Below are 17510 nucleotides of genomic sequence, written 5' to 3'. Positions count from 1 at the left end.
TGGAAAACCAGTGTGCTCATGGTCTGTGGACAAGTGATCCCTTTCCATAGTCCTGGAAACTTGTAAGCCCTCTGAATTTAGAATAATGGTTTTCAAAGACATCAGGTCTTATTCACTGGAGCCTGTAAATGTTGCCTTGTATGGAAAAAGGGTCCTTGCTGATATGATCAACTTAAGAATTTTGAGATGAGATTACCTTGACTTATGCCCTAAATGCAATCAGAAGTGTCCTTGTAAGAAAGAAGTGGAGGGAGATTCAACACAGAAGCTGCAAGGAGCAAGAAGCAAATTCTCCCCTAGAGCCTCTGGAGGGAGTCCAGCCCTGCTAACACCCTGGTTTGGGGTCATTCAAACTGATTTCTGAGTTCTGACCTCCAGAAACGTGGGAGGATAAACTTCTATTGTTTAAGGCATCAGGTTCACAGTAATTTGTTACAGCAGCCACAGAAACTAATACACACGTGGAGTAAAAATCTCATTACTCTGACCAGTGTGGAACTGAACTGAATCTCTGGGGGAATTTCCTTTATGCTGGGATAAGTGATGGCTATACCACCAGTTACATATACATGGATATGTATACAGGCATACCTTGGAGATACTGAGGGTTTGGTTCCAGACCACCACAATGAAGCAGATATCACAATAAAGTGAGTCACACGTACTTTTTGGTTTCTTAGTGTATATAAAATTATGTTTACACTACTCTGTAATCTATGAAGTGTACAATAGAATTATGTCTAAAAAAACAATATGTATACCTAAATTTTAAAATATTGCTAAAAAATGCTAACCATCATCTCACAATGCAAGGTTGCCACAAACCTTCAATTTGTAAAAGACTCAATTATCTGCAAAGCACAATGAACAAGGTATGCCTGTATGTTTATTATTATCATCATCACTATTTTTCTACTCTTTACCGGACAGAAAGTTCCACGAAGGTTATAACCCTTTCTCTTTTGTTCACATTTATACCCAGGTCTCTGTTTAGCAGCTGTCACATAATAAGTGCTTTACAAATAATTGGGTTTTTTTTTTTTTTGCGGTACGCGGGCCTCTCACTGTTGTGGCTTCTCCCGTCGGATGCGCAGGCTCAGCGGCCATGGCTCACGGGCCCAGCCGCTCCGCGGCACGTGGGATCTTCCCGGACTGGGGCACGAACCCATGTCCCCTGCATTGGCAGGCGACTCTCTACCACTGCGCCACCAGGGAAGCCCCTACAAATAATTGTTGAATGAATGAAAAGTATTGCTAAAATAGCACAAAATGAGAAAAACACAAACAAATGGTAAAAATAACTATGAAAAAGACTGTACCAGAAGAAAACTAAATAGTCAAATACCCATTACTAGCAATCTAAATAGAGATTTAGGCCAGTCTGATCCCATGGGTGGGAATGCTTTCCGGCATATAGAGACCTGTACTTTAATACTTGTTAAATGTGAGTGTATTCTGGCATTGATACATTTTTGGTCAATTTCATCAGCACAACCTCAGGGTATGCTCAAAGCTCAAGTTGGTCTATTAACGTCTGAGAGCTAATGTACCTGGTGCCCGTTCCTGTAGGCTGAAATCGCAGGGCGGGAATGTAGCAGTTCTGGCCTGTGAGCTATGGTTACCTGCTCGGTTGGGATAGCACAATATTCTTCTATTCTGCTTTTTAAGTGAGAAGATCTATCATGAGCCAATTCAGAATGAAGGGGACTAGAACACTACCTGTTCAATGTTGCAAAATATACCGGATTATGTTGCCTTGTTTGTGCCATTCCTAAAGTGACTGGGTTAAGGCAACATCATCGTACTTGTCTTGGAGCCTTCACAATTGTGAGTGGAGTGTCACATGAAATTATTCAGAGAACAAAAATTTTCAGCACTTAACTGAAATTCCAGCTTGCACTCCTATTTAATTATAACCCAAACAATCTCGCACTCAGCTGCCCAGCAAGGTAAAGAATCTGGTAACAATTCCTTGGCAAAGAGAATCTGAGAACAGCTTTACTTGAGGCCTCCTAGCCTAGAACTCAGGGATGCTCATGCCAGGCCTCTACAGGGACCCAAAGGCTGAGGCTCTGCTTTGCCTTCCCTCTCTTTATGCCTGTATGGCTTCCCTCTAACAGCCGCGTGGACCCCCAAGAGTGAGTGTGGATCAGGGCTGTCACTGGCTGTTCAGGTCACACTCTGGCCCTGTGCTTTCTGTGCCTGACACAAGGTGGAGTGATGGGTTAGGCAGGGATGGAACCATCAAACACATTCATACCAAACTCTCTGCATCCCCTCAGGATTCTGAGCCCTTTGAATTCAAGTAAATGCGTCCTTTTCCAAAATGCTACTGTTTTTTAGGAATGGTTCTTAACTTTTTAAAGGTCAAAGCCCTTTATGAGAAACAGAAAAACAACAGACCCTCTCCCAACAAAAAATGCTTATGCAAACCTATAAAAGTTAAAAAAAAATTTAAAAAACCACTTGATCATTTCTATACCATACAGGAAAATACTCATCTTTTAAGGGCTAAGATATTTATTTACCCTTAAATTAGGATGAATAAGGCCAGACTGCCCAGGTTAGACTCTCCACTTCTGTCATTCAGTAGCTGTACAAACTTGGGCAAGTCATTTGATCTCGCTCTTCCTCATTTGTAAAATAAGAGTGACAATAAGAGCACCTACCACAAAAGATCATTATGAGGAAATAATAAATTCAATATGTAAAGTGCTTACAATGGTGCCTGGAGTTAAACAAATATATATGGAGCTTTGACTAGATAGGTGCTGTTCTAAGACTGAAGGCAATGAACAAAAATTACTGCTGTCAATGGGGCATGTGTTTTTAATGTAGAGCTTAAATTTTCATAGAAATCTTATAGTGTATTTCATAGTAATTAAAAATATCTTATTATGTATATTTTCTCTTTGTTCAGATAATAGATAAGTAAGATTTAATACAGATTTCCCATCTGGGATGCTGTAGGTTCACAGAGCTCAGATCTAGACAGTTCTAATTTGTGTTTCATCCTCATTCCACACCTGATAGCCTTTCTGTATAAATAATTTGGGCTGTGAGGACTCACCCGTAACTTGGCATAGGTATTTATAAAATGGGAGAAAAGCCAGATTCCAGGAAAACAATTTATGCTGTCCCATCCCTCAAGTTTTACTCATTCACCTGTTATGCTTAAAAATCAATTAGCACTGTTCATACACTGTATCAACAGCTTTAGTTAGGATTAACTACTGGGCAAATTTAACTGCAATTTCCCTACCAATGATGCTCTAAAACAATGCCTGGATTTCAGGAGCTAATGAAGGTCTCTTTTGACTATGACATATTTTTAAAGTTCTTATGCTTTTATTTTATCTTTCTGCCCTGTGCCTTCCTGTCTCCACCTGTCCTCTCTCCCATCAGCACTAGGAGGATATCATATTTCAGGTTGATTCTTGTGGTCTCTCTCCCTTTTAAAAAATTATTAGGGGGCTTCCCTGGTGGCGCAGTGGTTGGGAGTCCACCTGCTGTTGCAGGGGACACGGGTTCGTGCCCCGGTCCGGGAGGATCCCACGTGCCGCGGAGCGGCTGGGCCCGTGAGCCATGGCCGCTGAGCCTGCGCGTCCGGAGCCTGTGCTGCGCAACGGGAGAGCCACAGCAGTGAGAGGCCCGCGTACCACAAAAAAAAAAAAAAAAAAAAAAAAAAAAAAAAAATTATTAGGAAATAATTATTGAGTCACAGGAAGTTAAAAAGAAATGTACAGGGAGGTCCTATGCACCCTTTACCCAGCTTCCCTAAATATTAACATCTTTTAAAACAACTGTATAATATTAAAACCAGGGCATTGACATAGGCTCAATCCACGGAGCTTATTCAGATTTCATTGGGATTTACTTTGAAGTAACCAGTTATTACATTTGGTAAGCATCGGTTATGATCACAATAAAGGCTGAAATTCACTTCTTGTGTGTGTATTTGATGTGGGCCTGTGTGTGCACATGTGTGTGTATCCATTTGTGTGTGTGTGTGTGTGTGTGTGTGTGAGAGAGAGAGAGAGAGAGAGAGAGAGGGAGAGAGAGAACAAACTCTGACCCTACCCTTTTCATGAGACTTTTGAGGAACAAATGGGAGAATTTTAGGTAAATACTGTTCATAAACTGTAAAATGCTAGATAAATAAAAAGCATTATATTGTAGTACATGTCTAATGCTCTGTTCAAGAAAAAATGTCTCATTAGTAGGGTACACAGAGAGTAGGTAGAGCCTACTTACCTGTATAAGGAGGGTGTGTGTGTGTGTGGGGGGGGGGGGTATTTAGGAGTCTCAGCAAAATCCCATCTGAAAACACAGTACACAGTTAGAAGGGACCTTGGGACCAACTGTTCCAGTCCTCTACATTGTACACATATTTTGAAATACTCTTGCTGGTTAGTCTTCTAATCTCTGATTAAAACTTCAAATGATGGGCACATACTGACTAATGATTCAGTCTTTCCCTATGTGTTTAAAGGTCCTTCCTTATAATAAGCTGTAATCTGCCTTCCCTGTGGCTTTTATCCACTGGTCTTGGTTCTACCATCTGCTGCCACACACAATGGAGGACAAGTGAAGGCAGCCGTCGTTCCCCTGAGTCTCTTCTCTACCCTGAACAAGGCAAGTCCTTCTTTCCGTACAAGACTGCTTGACTCTGGATGAGCTTCTTGTTCTCTCCAAGGATGCAACCACGATCAAAGTACAGTGGGGTGTGAGCTGAACAGCATATTCAGAGCTGGACCAGTCTCCTCCTCTGTCTGTACATGATACTTGTATTAATGGCCCCTGTGATTACATTAACATCTTTTTGTGTTTTTCATTCTTCCCCTCAACTTGCTTCATTTTTCACTTGAAATCAATTGAAATCCCCTGGGCTTTTTTTTTTTTTTTCCCCTCAACTTGCTTCATTTTTCTCTTGAAATCAATTGAAATCCCCTGGGCTTTTTTTTTTTTTTAAAGTGTAAATTTGCCTTGTTATTTAGCCATTCCTTCCTGATTCTGCACATAGGTAGCTAGTTTTCTGGGCAAATGAGCAGGACTTCATGTAGATTCTTATTAAATTAGGCCTGTTGTACCATTCTATTGATATTTTTTGTATCCAGACTCAATCACTAAATGTATTTACTGACCCTGCTGGCTGCATGTTGGCTGTAACCTTTATATACAGCCCTTTAGGTCCTTCTCAAAATTGCTGATGAAACACTTTGGTATAAAAGGGCAAAAAGGAGATCATTAGAAAGCTATAAATTCTAACTATACCACTGTGACCTCCTGTTACCGTTAAATTTTAATTGAGCATTCAGCTCTAAGTTTTTACTGAGGATTGACCTAAGAAGTAGCCATGCACAAAAAGCCTCTGTGTTTTCTATAAAATTTTATTAGGCGATTCAATATCTCATTTGTAAAAATCCCACGGGAAATTTCTCCTGGAACTCAGGGATAGAAAAAAATCCCTACCAATGCTAGCTGAGCTGGTATAAGTTTCCTTCTGCTTTGATTTCTAAGAGGCTAAGAGAAAAAAAAAGTACTTGCTCTACTGCTGTATCTTTTCTTTATTTCTATTTATTGATTTTCTTCCCTTCTATCCCACTTCATTACCTAACATGCCATGTTAATAAATCCGTATTAACATATTTTACTTTTTATCAGATATCATGATATATCCTTTCTAAAAGCAGGTAGGGCATAAAAACGAACATGCATAATTAAGACATCTTTTCATGTGTCTTTTCAGACGTTTAAAGGTCCATGCAACAATTTCTTTACTTTTCAAGTAGGACACTAGGAAATTTTCCCCAGAGTACTTGTACTGAAGTAGTAAGGTTTGCTTCAGCCCTTCAAATCACTTCCTTCCAAAATTTGTTCTCAGTTTAGAATGGCATGTTCTGAAAATCTTCCATATTAATTTCCCCAAATGGTACTTTATTTTAAAGTGTAAATTTGATCATTTGCTAACATTTTCTCTTTTTGGCCCTTCCATTACAGATTTTTTTTTTTTCATTAAATACTGCTATCTGCCTGGAATTATTTATCCTGAAAAGACTTGTGGATTCAATGTTAGGAGCCCAGGGTTGTTGCCTTGGATTAACTACTTTGTGTGACTATTGGAAACCCACTGGGTCATGAAATTTCTCATTTACAGAAGGAAAACTACCTTTTGATGAATATCTGATAAATATTAGTACTGTTAAAATGTATATAACTTACTTTTAAGTACTTTAAAATAGGTAGTTTATAATGTATAGTTTGATTATATAGATGTACAATGTTTTAAACTCCAAACTTAGAAGCTTAAAGCAGTCTAGGTGGTCAGCAAACATTATAGAGTGTTACCAAGGCAACATTCTAGAGGTTGGTCACTACAAAAGCATTTGTTATACCCATCTTGATGCTTTGTTTTATTAGCAACATATGTCAGAAATGGATTCCCACTGGCACAATTAGTGACTTATTAACTAGCATTATAAATGGAACTTAATGGACAAAATTAAAGGTTTTAAATATAAGTGGAATACTAGAGATTTTGGAGATGTCCCCCACCTTTGCATGACCAGGTTACAAAACTCTTAAGGAGGCCCACAGCCTGTACCGAAGGATCAGTGGCCTAAGTTGAACACTAAAGCTTCTTATTTCCAACTGTCAGTCTAGTAGAATTTCTGGTTGTTTGATGCTGAATATAAAGATAACAAAATCCTGGCTCTGGAACGTTGTTTCATCTGCCTCAAGTAAACCTTTTTTTCAAGGTAATGACTGGAATATCTGAATAGGCAGAGAACTAGGATATCATCAAACTTACGGAAGAGGCTGTATGAGTCTATTAATGCCTATTTGCTAGTAAATGTTTGCTAAAATATGACTATATGTGTAGCAGAATTTGCTTTAAAACTTATAGCTGGCAATAGCAATATCATAGGGGGACTGCTAACCCTTTTCAACATTCTGCAGTAACCACACTTACCTATCAAAGGTGTGTATAACCAAATTATCACAGGATAGCTCTCAACAGACATTTTGCCTCATTTTAATTTTCATCAGAGCCCTTCAAATTAGTCACTACTCCCCTTACTCAGATTAGAAAATTCAGGTTTAGGGGATATTAATCCATAAAAATATGGATATTGAGTGGTAGAGCCTGATGTGTCTGATTTCATTGCTCCAACTGCTCCCGCAGACTCCCAGATAAAGTCACATGGTCACTGCAAGGAATGGATGAGTGGTTATGAAATGGCAGCAGCTGGGTTCTCTGCAAATGTATGGGTTAAACAAAGGCTCTTTAGCCCTTTTGACAGATAGCTTAAAGTCAACTCATATTAAATTGATTTGATATATATTTACTGTTCCTTTATATATATACACACTATTAATATAGTTTTGGTTCTTTTTTTGTACTTCTCATGTTTTAAAATCTATACTCTCTTTTGATCTACCCAATATATTCAGAGAAATTGTAATTTCATACACTGAGGCACAGATTACTCTGTGACATAATTGCATGACCTAGCTCTAGAGCCCTCTCCTAGAAAGCTTGACTATAAAATTATCAGTTGAAACATGCTTTGAAAAGTCATAGTTATCTAAAGGTCAATAAAAAGCTCATCTCAAAGCATTGTTCCATAGAAAAAAGTAAATGAAATGGTAATTTTAGAATTGGAATGCTTAAGGGAAATAAAATATTCATGGACTGATGATTCTGATGTACAGCAGGGATCAGTGGAGTTGAATGAATGATTTTGGGTCCTATAAAGCTACTAATCAGGCTAAAAAAAATGCAAGATAATAAATAGAAGAGTTTACTCCATAGTTACCAACAAAATATCACATTCCAAATTCATTTATTTTGGATATTATGTCCTTAGCAGAAATCAATATGGTCACAAATAACCCAAATGTAATTTATTTTTTAAAATCTTAAGTTCTTAGAAGACAGATCCTAGGTGAACAGAAAAGTAAGCTTTGATATGTTCCTATCTATACTTCTGAAATTTATGCTTTTAGGTTAATTTTTTTATTTAAGTAGAAGTTATGGGGAAAAATTATTCATTTCACATGAAGCCATTTCATTAACAACTCGTTATTACATGTGGAGGTAATGGCAGCCAAAGAATATGAGGTTATGAAAAAAAAGTATGTTCTTAGTTTTAACTTCATGTGAAAACTAAAATAAATATGATGAATAGATAATATAATCAAACTTTTCCAGGAAAGAGGCTGATCTATTTTTGTTATACTCTAGCTGTATACCCGGCTTACAGAATTATCTGTGCATTAGCCTTTCCCATGTGTGTTATTATTATACATATTAAAATTATTCTTCCTCTTTAATGAAAATGAAAAATATATAGAGTGAGAAGTTTTAGCTTTATTTTTTAAATGTGTATATTTGCTTATAATAACTGAATAAAAGTGACTTGAAATTATGTTCTTTTAAATATTAATTCAATTATAGTATTATATGGGGGAAATTCTACTAGTTGGGATAATATCTTGGGATGATTTTCCCACTAGGTCCTACTTATCATCCCTGAATAAGACAAAATGAGACATCAAAACTATAAAATTGCTGCTTTTGTAGGCTTAATATCCATCAATGCTGAGGAAGCTGTTTGGACACAAAATTAAGATTTGTTCTAGGATTTCAGCATTGACTTTAGTAACAGCAGGGGAAAAACAAGAATGTGCTTAGAGAGAAAAACCTCTGATTATGTTATGAACGTACCACTCCATTCACTGATAGTAGCTGGTCTCCTCGCTTGAGGCCTCCGTGTCTTTCGGCCACCCCTCCAGGAATGATGCGAGAGATATAAATGGGGGAATTTTGCTCCTTTCCTCCCATCACATTAAAACCAAGGCCTTCATCCGTTTTTGGCAGCTCGACTACCCGAGGGTGGGAATGGCCTTCACTAGCTGCAAAAGCTGCAACTGTTGCCTGAAAGAAAAGATGGTCATTTGGTGATAAAAACGAGGGAAATAAGGCTCATCACATGACCTGCAGTGTGTAGATCTGGCAACTCCTCCTATTTTATAGCATTCTCCTGTGAAAGAAAGAACACGAAAGGGAGGGGGCTTTCTTCATTTAGATGTCCTTTATAATTCCTTTCTTTGGTAAAGCTCAGCCCAACTATTGATATTTCCACCTTTCTAGACCTTACCCATTATGATAAAAATTTCCCTTCCTCATAAACATCTTTCCCACTAACCTTGGTTAGATGCAAATCTTCCTATTCTTGGACTCCAAATAGCTTTGGTACATATAATACCTACATATGGTACATAAACTATAATTACTGTATATATTGTATATATGTTGACCATGGGCACCCGAAGGGCCGAGATCGTGGCTTCCACTTCTTTGTATGACACACGGTCTAACTTGGTGTTTGCACATAAATGTATTCAATACACTGATGAGCACTTATATGTATATATACTGGTGAATACATCTAGAATTTTGCTATTGCCAAACCACTGGCTTAGAAAATTTAGTTTTTCTTTTTTAATTGAAAATGCCTAAAAGAAAAAAAAGCTAAAAGAAAATAATAGATTCAAACAGATTATAATTATTTCATATCAATATTCCATATTATTATGAGAGGTCCTCTTATCTGGCACAGGTTTTTTTCCCCTATATTTTACATTAATATTTCAACTACTGCAGTAACGTAGGCAAAATGAGCACTCCATGGTTTTATACCTAGATGTACAAAATATCATTTAATATGGATATAACTTTATTTTAAAATTCATATATATTAATTTAAAAAATAAGTTGAAGGAAACAACTTACCATTAGTTTTCACCCCCCTCCCCTCCATAGAGAAGATTTAAATAGTTTCTATCAAGAAAAGATTCTTCTGCCTGCTTCTTATTTTCCACCTCTGGTAAACTGCCTTAACCACAGTTGGTTGGATACCTACTATAAAGTGATTTACTCAACACTGTGAAAATATTGATTCCCAACGACTGTACATTCTTTTCCACACACAGCATTATCACATCAATTTAGCATTATGCTACTGTCTGCATTTACTGAAAGATAGTGAATGATATGGAAATAATGGCTTGCTTTTAGCTACATGCATTTGCTCATGCAAACCTTGCTGTCATGCATAGATTTTAATGGCTGACATGGATGCAATGCAGACAGCCCAGAAACAACCAGAAAATATTGTGCTATTGCAACATTATGCTGCTATCCTGCTGTTCTACATGAATAAGAAATGAGAATGGTAAAACACTACATAATTCACTTTCCCCTTAATTAAACCATGTAGGGATCATTTTTCTGTGTGTGTTCCACTTCAGTACAAGCAAAGCATGATGTAATGATAATAATACCCTCTTTTTGCCTGGGTTAAAAAAATCAAAAACCAAAAAAATCACAAATCTATAGTGTTCAGTTACAGAATGAAAACTGAAAAAATCAGGAGAGAAACCAAACAAGCGGTGATGTAACACAAAAGAATTAAATGGAAAATTCTGATTATTTTCAGCAGTTCTTATTTCTTACACATATTAGAAAGAGAAAAGCTTTTAAAAAGCAAATGTGTATCTATTATAACATTTCTGTACTTGTAAAGTAAGAACTGCATTAGTGATTTTAGTTTAAAACTATTATTTCCTATGGTCTGTTTCCCAGATAATTTCATGATCCTACTGCTGTAACATTTTCATTCGGAAGGTCTCTGCAATCTCTGGATTTGAGTTTTTCAAGAGCAAATGTGGTCACTACCAAAACAGGTAACAGACCTTCCCTTTAGGTCAACATCATATTCATTCAGCTACTCTGCTGAGTACATGGAAGAATTCTGCATCTGTGGGTATCAGGTGAGTTCTCGTCATGTCTAGCTTGAGTCAAACTTTTAGACTTGTACAAATCTTCATGTGTTGAGTAGGGAACAGGTTCTTTTGGATCAGAGGAATGTGTCAGAAAACCAAGAAGTATTTATACAATGAACCAGCAGATTTGCTTGTGCCAAATGAACATTCAGTGAGTTTAATGAAATCATTCTCCTTTCTTAAGCTACAGAAGCAGCAGAAACGTTCAATTTTCCATTAGGATTTTTACCTGGGAAGTAGTACTGGTTCTAGACTCTGGGCTGCCACTGATGTCTAAATTCTCTTACAGTGTACACACGAGAATACCTGAAACACACACGCGCACAATCAATTACTAGATCACTGGGGTTAAGTATATTTTTAAAGTTACTCAAGTCTTACCTTTGCTGTGGCCCTGGCACGGAATTCAGGACAGCCATTAACAGTTATCGTTTCATGCATATATTGATACACCTAAAATGTTCACATAAAAAAAGAACGTGTAAGAACATTAAGAATATCAATTCTTTCATTGCAGATAGGACAATAAGTTTTCATTGTAAGGCAGAAGTTCCCTATCACAAAGTGAAATAGCTTTGAATCAATTATCCTGATGATTTGGACCAAAAATCCCTCCAATTTTTTTTGCGGGGGGAGCGGGCAGGTGGTGGTTAGGGCAGAGAAGAGAGGGCAATCACTTTTATTCACTTTTTAATTTGGCTATCCATGTTTATCAAGTAATAAAACTTTTATATTTGGTTTTATAAAAACCACTGTTGGTAAAAATTTCTACCATTATTTATAGTTCTATCTCTCAAATACGTAATAAAAATAATGTATATAGTTATTTCCTGAATCTAGGTAACACTTTAAAAATAGTTTTCTAAGTTAATATTCCACAGAGCTGGGATTACAATATCTTTTCCTTGAATGTTGGAAGGTATGCAAGTTGGAATGTGTTACTGACACACATTCATAATTCATAACTATAGAGATTCAGGAGCAAAGACAAGCAAAGTAAGAGATTCTTGGAATTAGTAATACAGAACAACATATCAACTATGGGTTCATGTTAACATTTACATGAAATAGAAAAAATGGGGGGTAAAATCTGGACCCAGAATGATGTCATAGAAAGCATACAGGTTTTGCTGACTAACGGACCTACGTTTGAGCCTTATAATACAATTGGGGAACTATGAGGTCTTGGTTGAACTACTTTACCACTTTGATGCTCTTTTTGCCCATCTGAAAAATGGGTAAAGAATATTTATTTAGTATGGTTGTTTCTTTTTTTTTTTATGCAGTATACAGTTTATTACTTTGTACTAACACATTCTCATATTACAAAGGCAATTTAGTGGAAGAATGTTTCTTTTGATATTTGAATAATCTGAAAGAACACGAACAGTATTATACATAAAAGCATACTCGTTTGGATAACAACAACAACAACAAAAAGACAAGTTAAGCAACAAAAAAATTTTCCTTTCTTACAGGTAGACATTGAAGTGGACCTAATTCGGTTTTCTGTTTAAAGCCTCCAAAGACAAAAGCAGCTTAAAATCTAATTAAAATGAATAAAAAATGTTTACTAAATTACTGGTCTTTGGCACCATTTTCTGTTTTCTGCTGTATTGTTTTTTTTTTTTTTTTGCGGTACGCGGGCCTCTAACTGTTGCGGCCTCTCCCGTCGCGGAGCACAGGCTCCAGACGCGCAGGCTCAGCGGCCATGGCTCACGGGCCCAGCCGCTCTGCGGCATGTGGGATCTTCCCAGACCAGGACACGAACCCGTGACCCCTGCATCGGCAGACAGACTCTCAACCACTGCGCCACCAGGGAAGCCCTGTTTTCTGTTGTTTAGATGAAGGTTCTTTGTCTGTTTCTTCTCTTGCTCTTTTTACTGGTCTAGATGCACCATTTTCATCATGTTCATCATCACTATCAAATTTAGTTTTCTTGCCCTGAAACTGTATTTTTCCTTTAGCAGACCCAATCTGGGCAGCTTTATTTCCCTTTCCTTTTCCTTTAAACCTGCGACCTTTTGACTCTATTTGTTTAGGGATTCTTGTTGATCTTCTACTATTTTTTTCAATGCTTCTTTTTCCACATCTCTCTAGAACTTCCCAGGTGACCTCTTTGTTCCTTAATTGTAGGTTACCATTATTTGCGTCTTTTGCTTTCCATAGCTTTTTCTTTAAACAGAATTATTTCCTCTTTGGCTCCTCTGACGAAGTCCATCCATTTTATTTCACCATGATTTGAGAAAAGGACATGCAAATCTTCTCTACACATCTGATCATCTAAGTCCCCCGAGAATTTCAGCAAGCAGCCAATCTTTTCTTCTAGAGATTTCATTTCAGCATTTTCTGCTAACTTTTGTTTTTCTTCTTGCTCGTGTTTAGCTCATAATTTAGCTTCTATTTTATTTTGCTTTCTTCATTTTTCTCTGTAAAGTAATCGTCCTTGAAAAGTATTAGCAGGTCTTTGGGTCTTTGTACTTCTGGCCAGGGGTCTCAACAAACTTCTTAGCAGATTCAATGGTATCAAATACAGCAAATATTGATCCCTTAAATACTTTGTGCAATGTTCTTCTCATCTTAATATTTAGTACCTGACCTTTATCTTCCAACCATTCTTTTATGTCATCAAGGGTTGCATCAATTGGGAAGCCTTTAATATAAACAGATCTGTTTTTTACATCAGCTTTATACTCATCAGTCACTTCAGGGAAGGGTTTGCTTGGAGATCTTCTAATTTTAGTTTATCTTCACTTATTTCCGTGAGTTCTGCTTCACTTATTTGCATGAGTTCTGCCTTTGATTTGCTCAATGCTTCTACTATTACATTAAAGTCTGTTGTTAGACGGTTTAACCTATTAAATTTTATCATTATCTCCAAAGGTACCCAGCCTTCACCCAGTTTGATCTGTTCCTTTAAAAATTTGGCACGTGGAAAATTGAAGTCACCAAAATAATGCTCGATTTGATGACAGATTTTGGCCTCCAGAGCAGCCACTTTTTCATTATCACCATTTTCTGCCATTCTGGCTATCTTAAAGTTCCCGGTCCCACAGAGACGCGCCACAGGGTCACTAACAGCGACCGCAACATCTCCCCTCCCCAGCACCGCCAGCTTGCCCAATGCACCTCAAGAAGATGGGGGTTGTCCCGGCCAGTATGGTTATTTTTCTTTGAAAGAATACTTTCAAAACGCCATCCACAGCAGGTACTCCTTAGACAGCAGGTATTATTACTAATTATGATTCTAGACACAACTATACAAATTGTTGAAACATAACAGAAAAACTGTTTTTCCTTTAAACTACCAGGGATGGGGGGGGTTAGGAAATCAGTAGTAAAATAAATTGCTCAATTTTAAATAAACTGAAGTATAGAGGATGACTTTTAAAGGATAGTTTGAAGAAGATATTTTGAAAAAATAACACGATTAAATATGCTTGATTATATGCTCATTTTGAAGATTTAAATAATAAATTTGTAAATATCTATTGCATAAGGCACAGGGGTAAAAGTCCATTTGGTATTATGCTGGAGTATTTTTCAGGAGTGACCCATTAGCTACATCAGTGAAAGATGAAACAGGAAAATTTTAATTGAAGATTTTTTCCTTTCTATTGATCTTATTTTATATTCTTAAGTCAGAAATTATTACGGTGAATTCAAAATGTGATTAATTCATCCATTCAACAACCATTCATTGAATGTCTGGGACTGATTTCCCAACATTTTTTATTGGCTCATGTCTCAAATATATTTGGTTGAATCTCCACTAACGCTGATTCATCTTTCCCAGGTAGCATATTTAGGAGGAGAAAGACAAAGTGGTCTGGAGTAGAAAGGTAGGAGCACTACTGAGGATCCACCTTTAATCCTTATGTTTCCACTAAATAACTGGGGTATTCAGTTTCTGTGGGAAATCTGAACAGGAAGAGAGCAAGTTTCCAGAAGACCATTTTGTGGAACTGGGACCTGTTCATGCAAATTCTTTAGGTTACCAAAATAACTGCTAAACATGTTTCCATGTTATTTCCTTGAAAGTGTATCGTTTTGTTTCACAGAAATGGTCCTTCCACAAATAAATGCCACTTACTTGCTCTTACAGCCCATTTAAGAGGATTTTCTCCAGCCTGTTTGCCTGTTTCTCTTGTTAATAAACTCTCTCAAATCTGACCCGTTTGCTCCATCCTAACTTATTTATTATCTGTTGCTCGAAGCACGGAATTAGTGTCTTAATTGGGTCTCTCTATCACCAAAACACTATAGACTTTAGTTATCAACATCAAGTACCTACCTGACCATACTGCTGCTGTGCTCTTGGCTGTCTGCTGCCCTTACAGTAAAGGTTGCAAAGTCAAATTCTTACAAAAGTCAAGCTAGTGAAAATAATGCAGAGCACAGCCTCCTCTTTCGTCTTGTTTTCCTACTTCCTTTTCTCCTCCCTGAGCATTACCCAAACATATCGTACCCTCTTAGTTGCCCAGGCTTTTGCACATGCTGTATGTTCTGCTTGGAATGCCCTTCCATCAGGAAGACTCTTATTTATCTAAGTTTAACACAGTCATTAAAGGCTTAATTCAAATATTGTCTTCTCTGTTAAACATTCTCTGCCTTCCCCAAGCAGAGTAAATTTCTCCCTCCTTGGCTCCTGGCCAACTGAGTTTGTCTGGAGTCATTGCGGTCATCTTTTCCGGAGGAGTGACGTGTTTGTTTGCATTCAAGGATGTTTATGAGGACAATCATGTAGCAAATAATTGGGGGAGGAGGAATGGTTGTCATCAATTGATTAAGAGAAAAACTACTTTTTTTTAACCAAGGAGGTGAAAGGCCTGTACACTGAAAACTAATAAGATGTCGATGAAAGAAATTGAAGACACAAATAAATGAAAAGATATTCTGTACTCATGGACTGGAAGAATTAATATTGTTAAAATGACCATGTCACCTAGAACAATCTACAGATTCAATGCAATTCTTAACAAAATTCCAACGGCATATTTCACAGAAATAGAACACAATCCTAAAATTTATATGGAACCACAAAAGACCTGAATAGACAAAGCAATCTTGAAAAAGGAGAACAAAGCTGGAGGCATCACACTCCTTGTTTTCCAACTATATTACAAAGCTGTAGTAATCAAAACCGTATGATATTGGTATAAAAACAGACACATAGATCAATAGGACAGAATCGAGAGCCCAAAAATAAACCCATACATGTATGGTCAATTAACTTATGACAAAGGAAGCAAGAATACACAATAGAGAAAGGACAGTCTCTCCAATAAATGGTGTTGAGAAAACTGGACAGCCACATGCAAAAGAATTAAACTATTATCTTGGACCATACACAAAAATTAATTCAAAATGGATTAAACACTTGAATGTTAGACCTGAAACCATAAAACTCCTAGAAGAACACATAGGTGGTAGATCCTTGATATCAATCTTAAAGATTATTTTTTGGATCTGACTCTAAAAGCAAAGACAACAAAAGCAAAAATAAACAAATGGGTCTACATCAAGTTAAAAAGCTTCTACACAGCAAGGGAAATCATCAACAAAATGAAAAAGCGACCTACTCAATGGGCGAAAACATTTGCAAATCATATATGTGATAAGAGGTTAATATCCAAAATATATGAAAAACTCATCCAACAGCAAAAACAAAAATGAAACAATCCAATATAAAAATGGGTAGAGGATCTGAATATTTTTCCAGAGAAGACATACAGATGGCCAAGAGGCACATGAAAATATGCTCAACATCACTAACTATCACGGGATGCAAATCAAAACCATAATGAGATATCACCTCATACCTGTCCGAATGGCTATTACCAAAAAGACAAGAAATAAGTGTTGGAGAGGATGTGGAGAAAAGGAAACCCTCATGTACTGTTGGTGCCGTTGTAAATTAGTGCACCACTATGGAAAGCATTATGGAGGTTCCTCAAAAAATTAAAAATAGAACTACCATATGATCCAGTAATTTCACTTCTGGGTATTTATCCAAAGAAAATGAAAACACTAATTTGAAAAGATATATGCACACCCATGTTCACTGCAGCATTATTTAGGGGAGCCAAGGTATGGAAACAACCTAAGTGGACATCAGTGGATAAATAGATAAAGAAGATATGGTATATACATGCAATGGTATACTAGTCAGCCAAAAAAAAATAAAGAGTAAAATCTTGTTACTCATAACAATGTAGATGGATCTTGGAGGCATTACGCGAAGTGAAATAAGTCAGACAGAGAAAGATAAATACCACATGATCTCACTTATATGTGGAATCTAAAAAAAACAAAACAAACAAACAAATAAAACCAAGCTCATAGATACAGAAAATGGATTGGTGGTTGCCAGAGAGGGGAGTTGGGAGTGGGCAAAAAGGTACAAACTTCAGTTACAAAATAAGTCATGGGAATACAGTGGACAGCATGGTGACTACAGTTAATAATACTGTATTGCATATTTGAAAGTTACTAAGAGAGTAAATCATAAAAGTTCTAATCACAAGGAAAAAAAAATTGTAACTATTCATGGTTATGGATTTAAACTAGACTTACTGTAGTGATTATTTCACAAGGTATACAAATATTAAATTGCTATGTTGTACATCTGAAACTAACATATGTCAATTATACTTCAA

General features: G+C 36.9%; 1 protein-coding gene and 1 pseudogene across 8 annotated transcripts in view; both read right to left on the bottom strand.

The window, feature by feature from the left end:
• LIN7A (lin-7 homolog A, crumbs cell polarity complex component) overlaps positions 1-17510 on the bottom strand; it is a 394724-nt gene that overhangs the window by 184341 nt on the left and 192873 nt on the right. For all 8 annotated transcript variants that reach the window (XM_033866291.2, XM_019952195.3, XM_073788376.1 and 5 more), the window contains 2 exons: positions 11233-11304; positions 8732-8941 (listed from right to left, as the gene is read on the bottom strand). In XM_033866291.2, coding sequence (XP_033722182.1) covers positions 8732-8941; positions 11233-11304 — 282 coding nt within the window. The remainder of the gene's footprint in view (positions 1-8731; positions 8942-11232; positions 11305-17510) is intronic.
• On the bottom strand, positions 11338-15644 carry LOC101324381 (lupus La protein homolog pseudogene; annotated as a pseudogene).

The sequence above is a fragment of the Tursiops truncatus genome, chromosome 11 (assembly GCF_011762595.2).
Source record: "Tursiops truncatus isolate mTurTru1 chromosome 11, mTurTru1.mat.Y, whole genome shotgun sequence".
NCBI classification, from domain to species: domain Eukaryota; kingdom Metazoa; phylum Chordata; class Mammalia; order Artiodactyla; family Delphinidae; genus Tursiops; species Tursiops truncatus.
The sequence above is the reverse complement of the archived record's forward strand: the minus strand, read 5'-3'. Positions and strand labels throughout refer to the sequence as shown.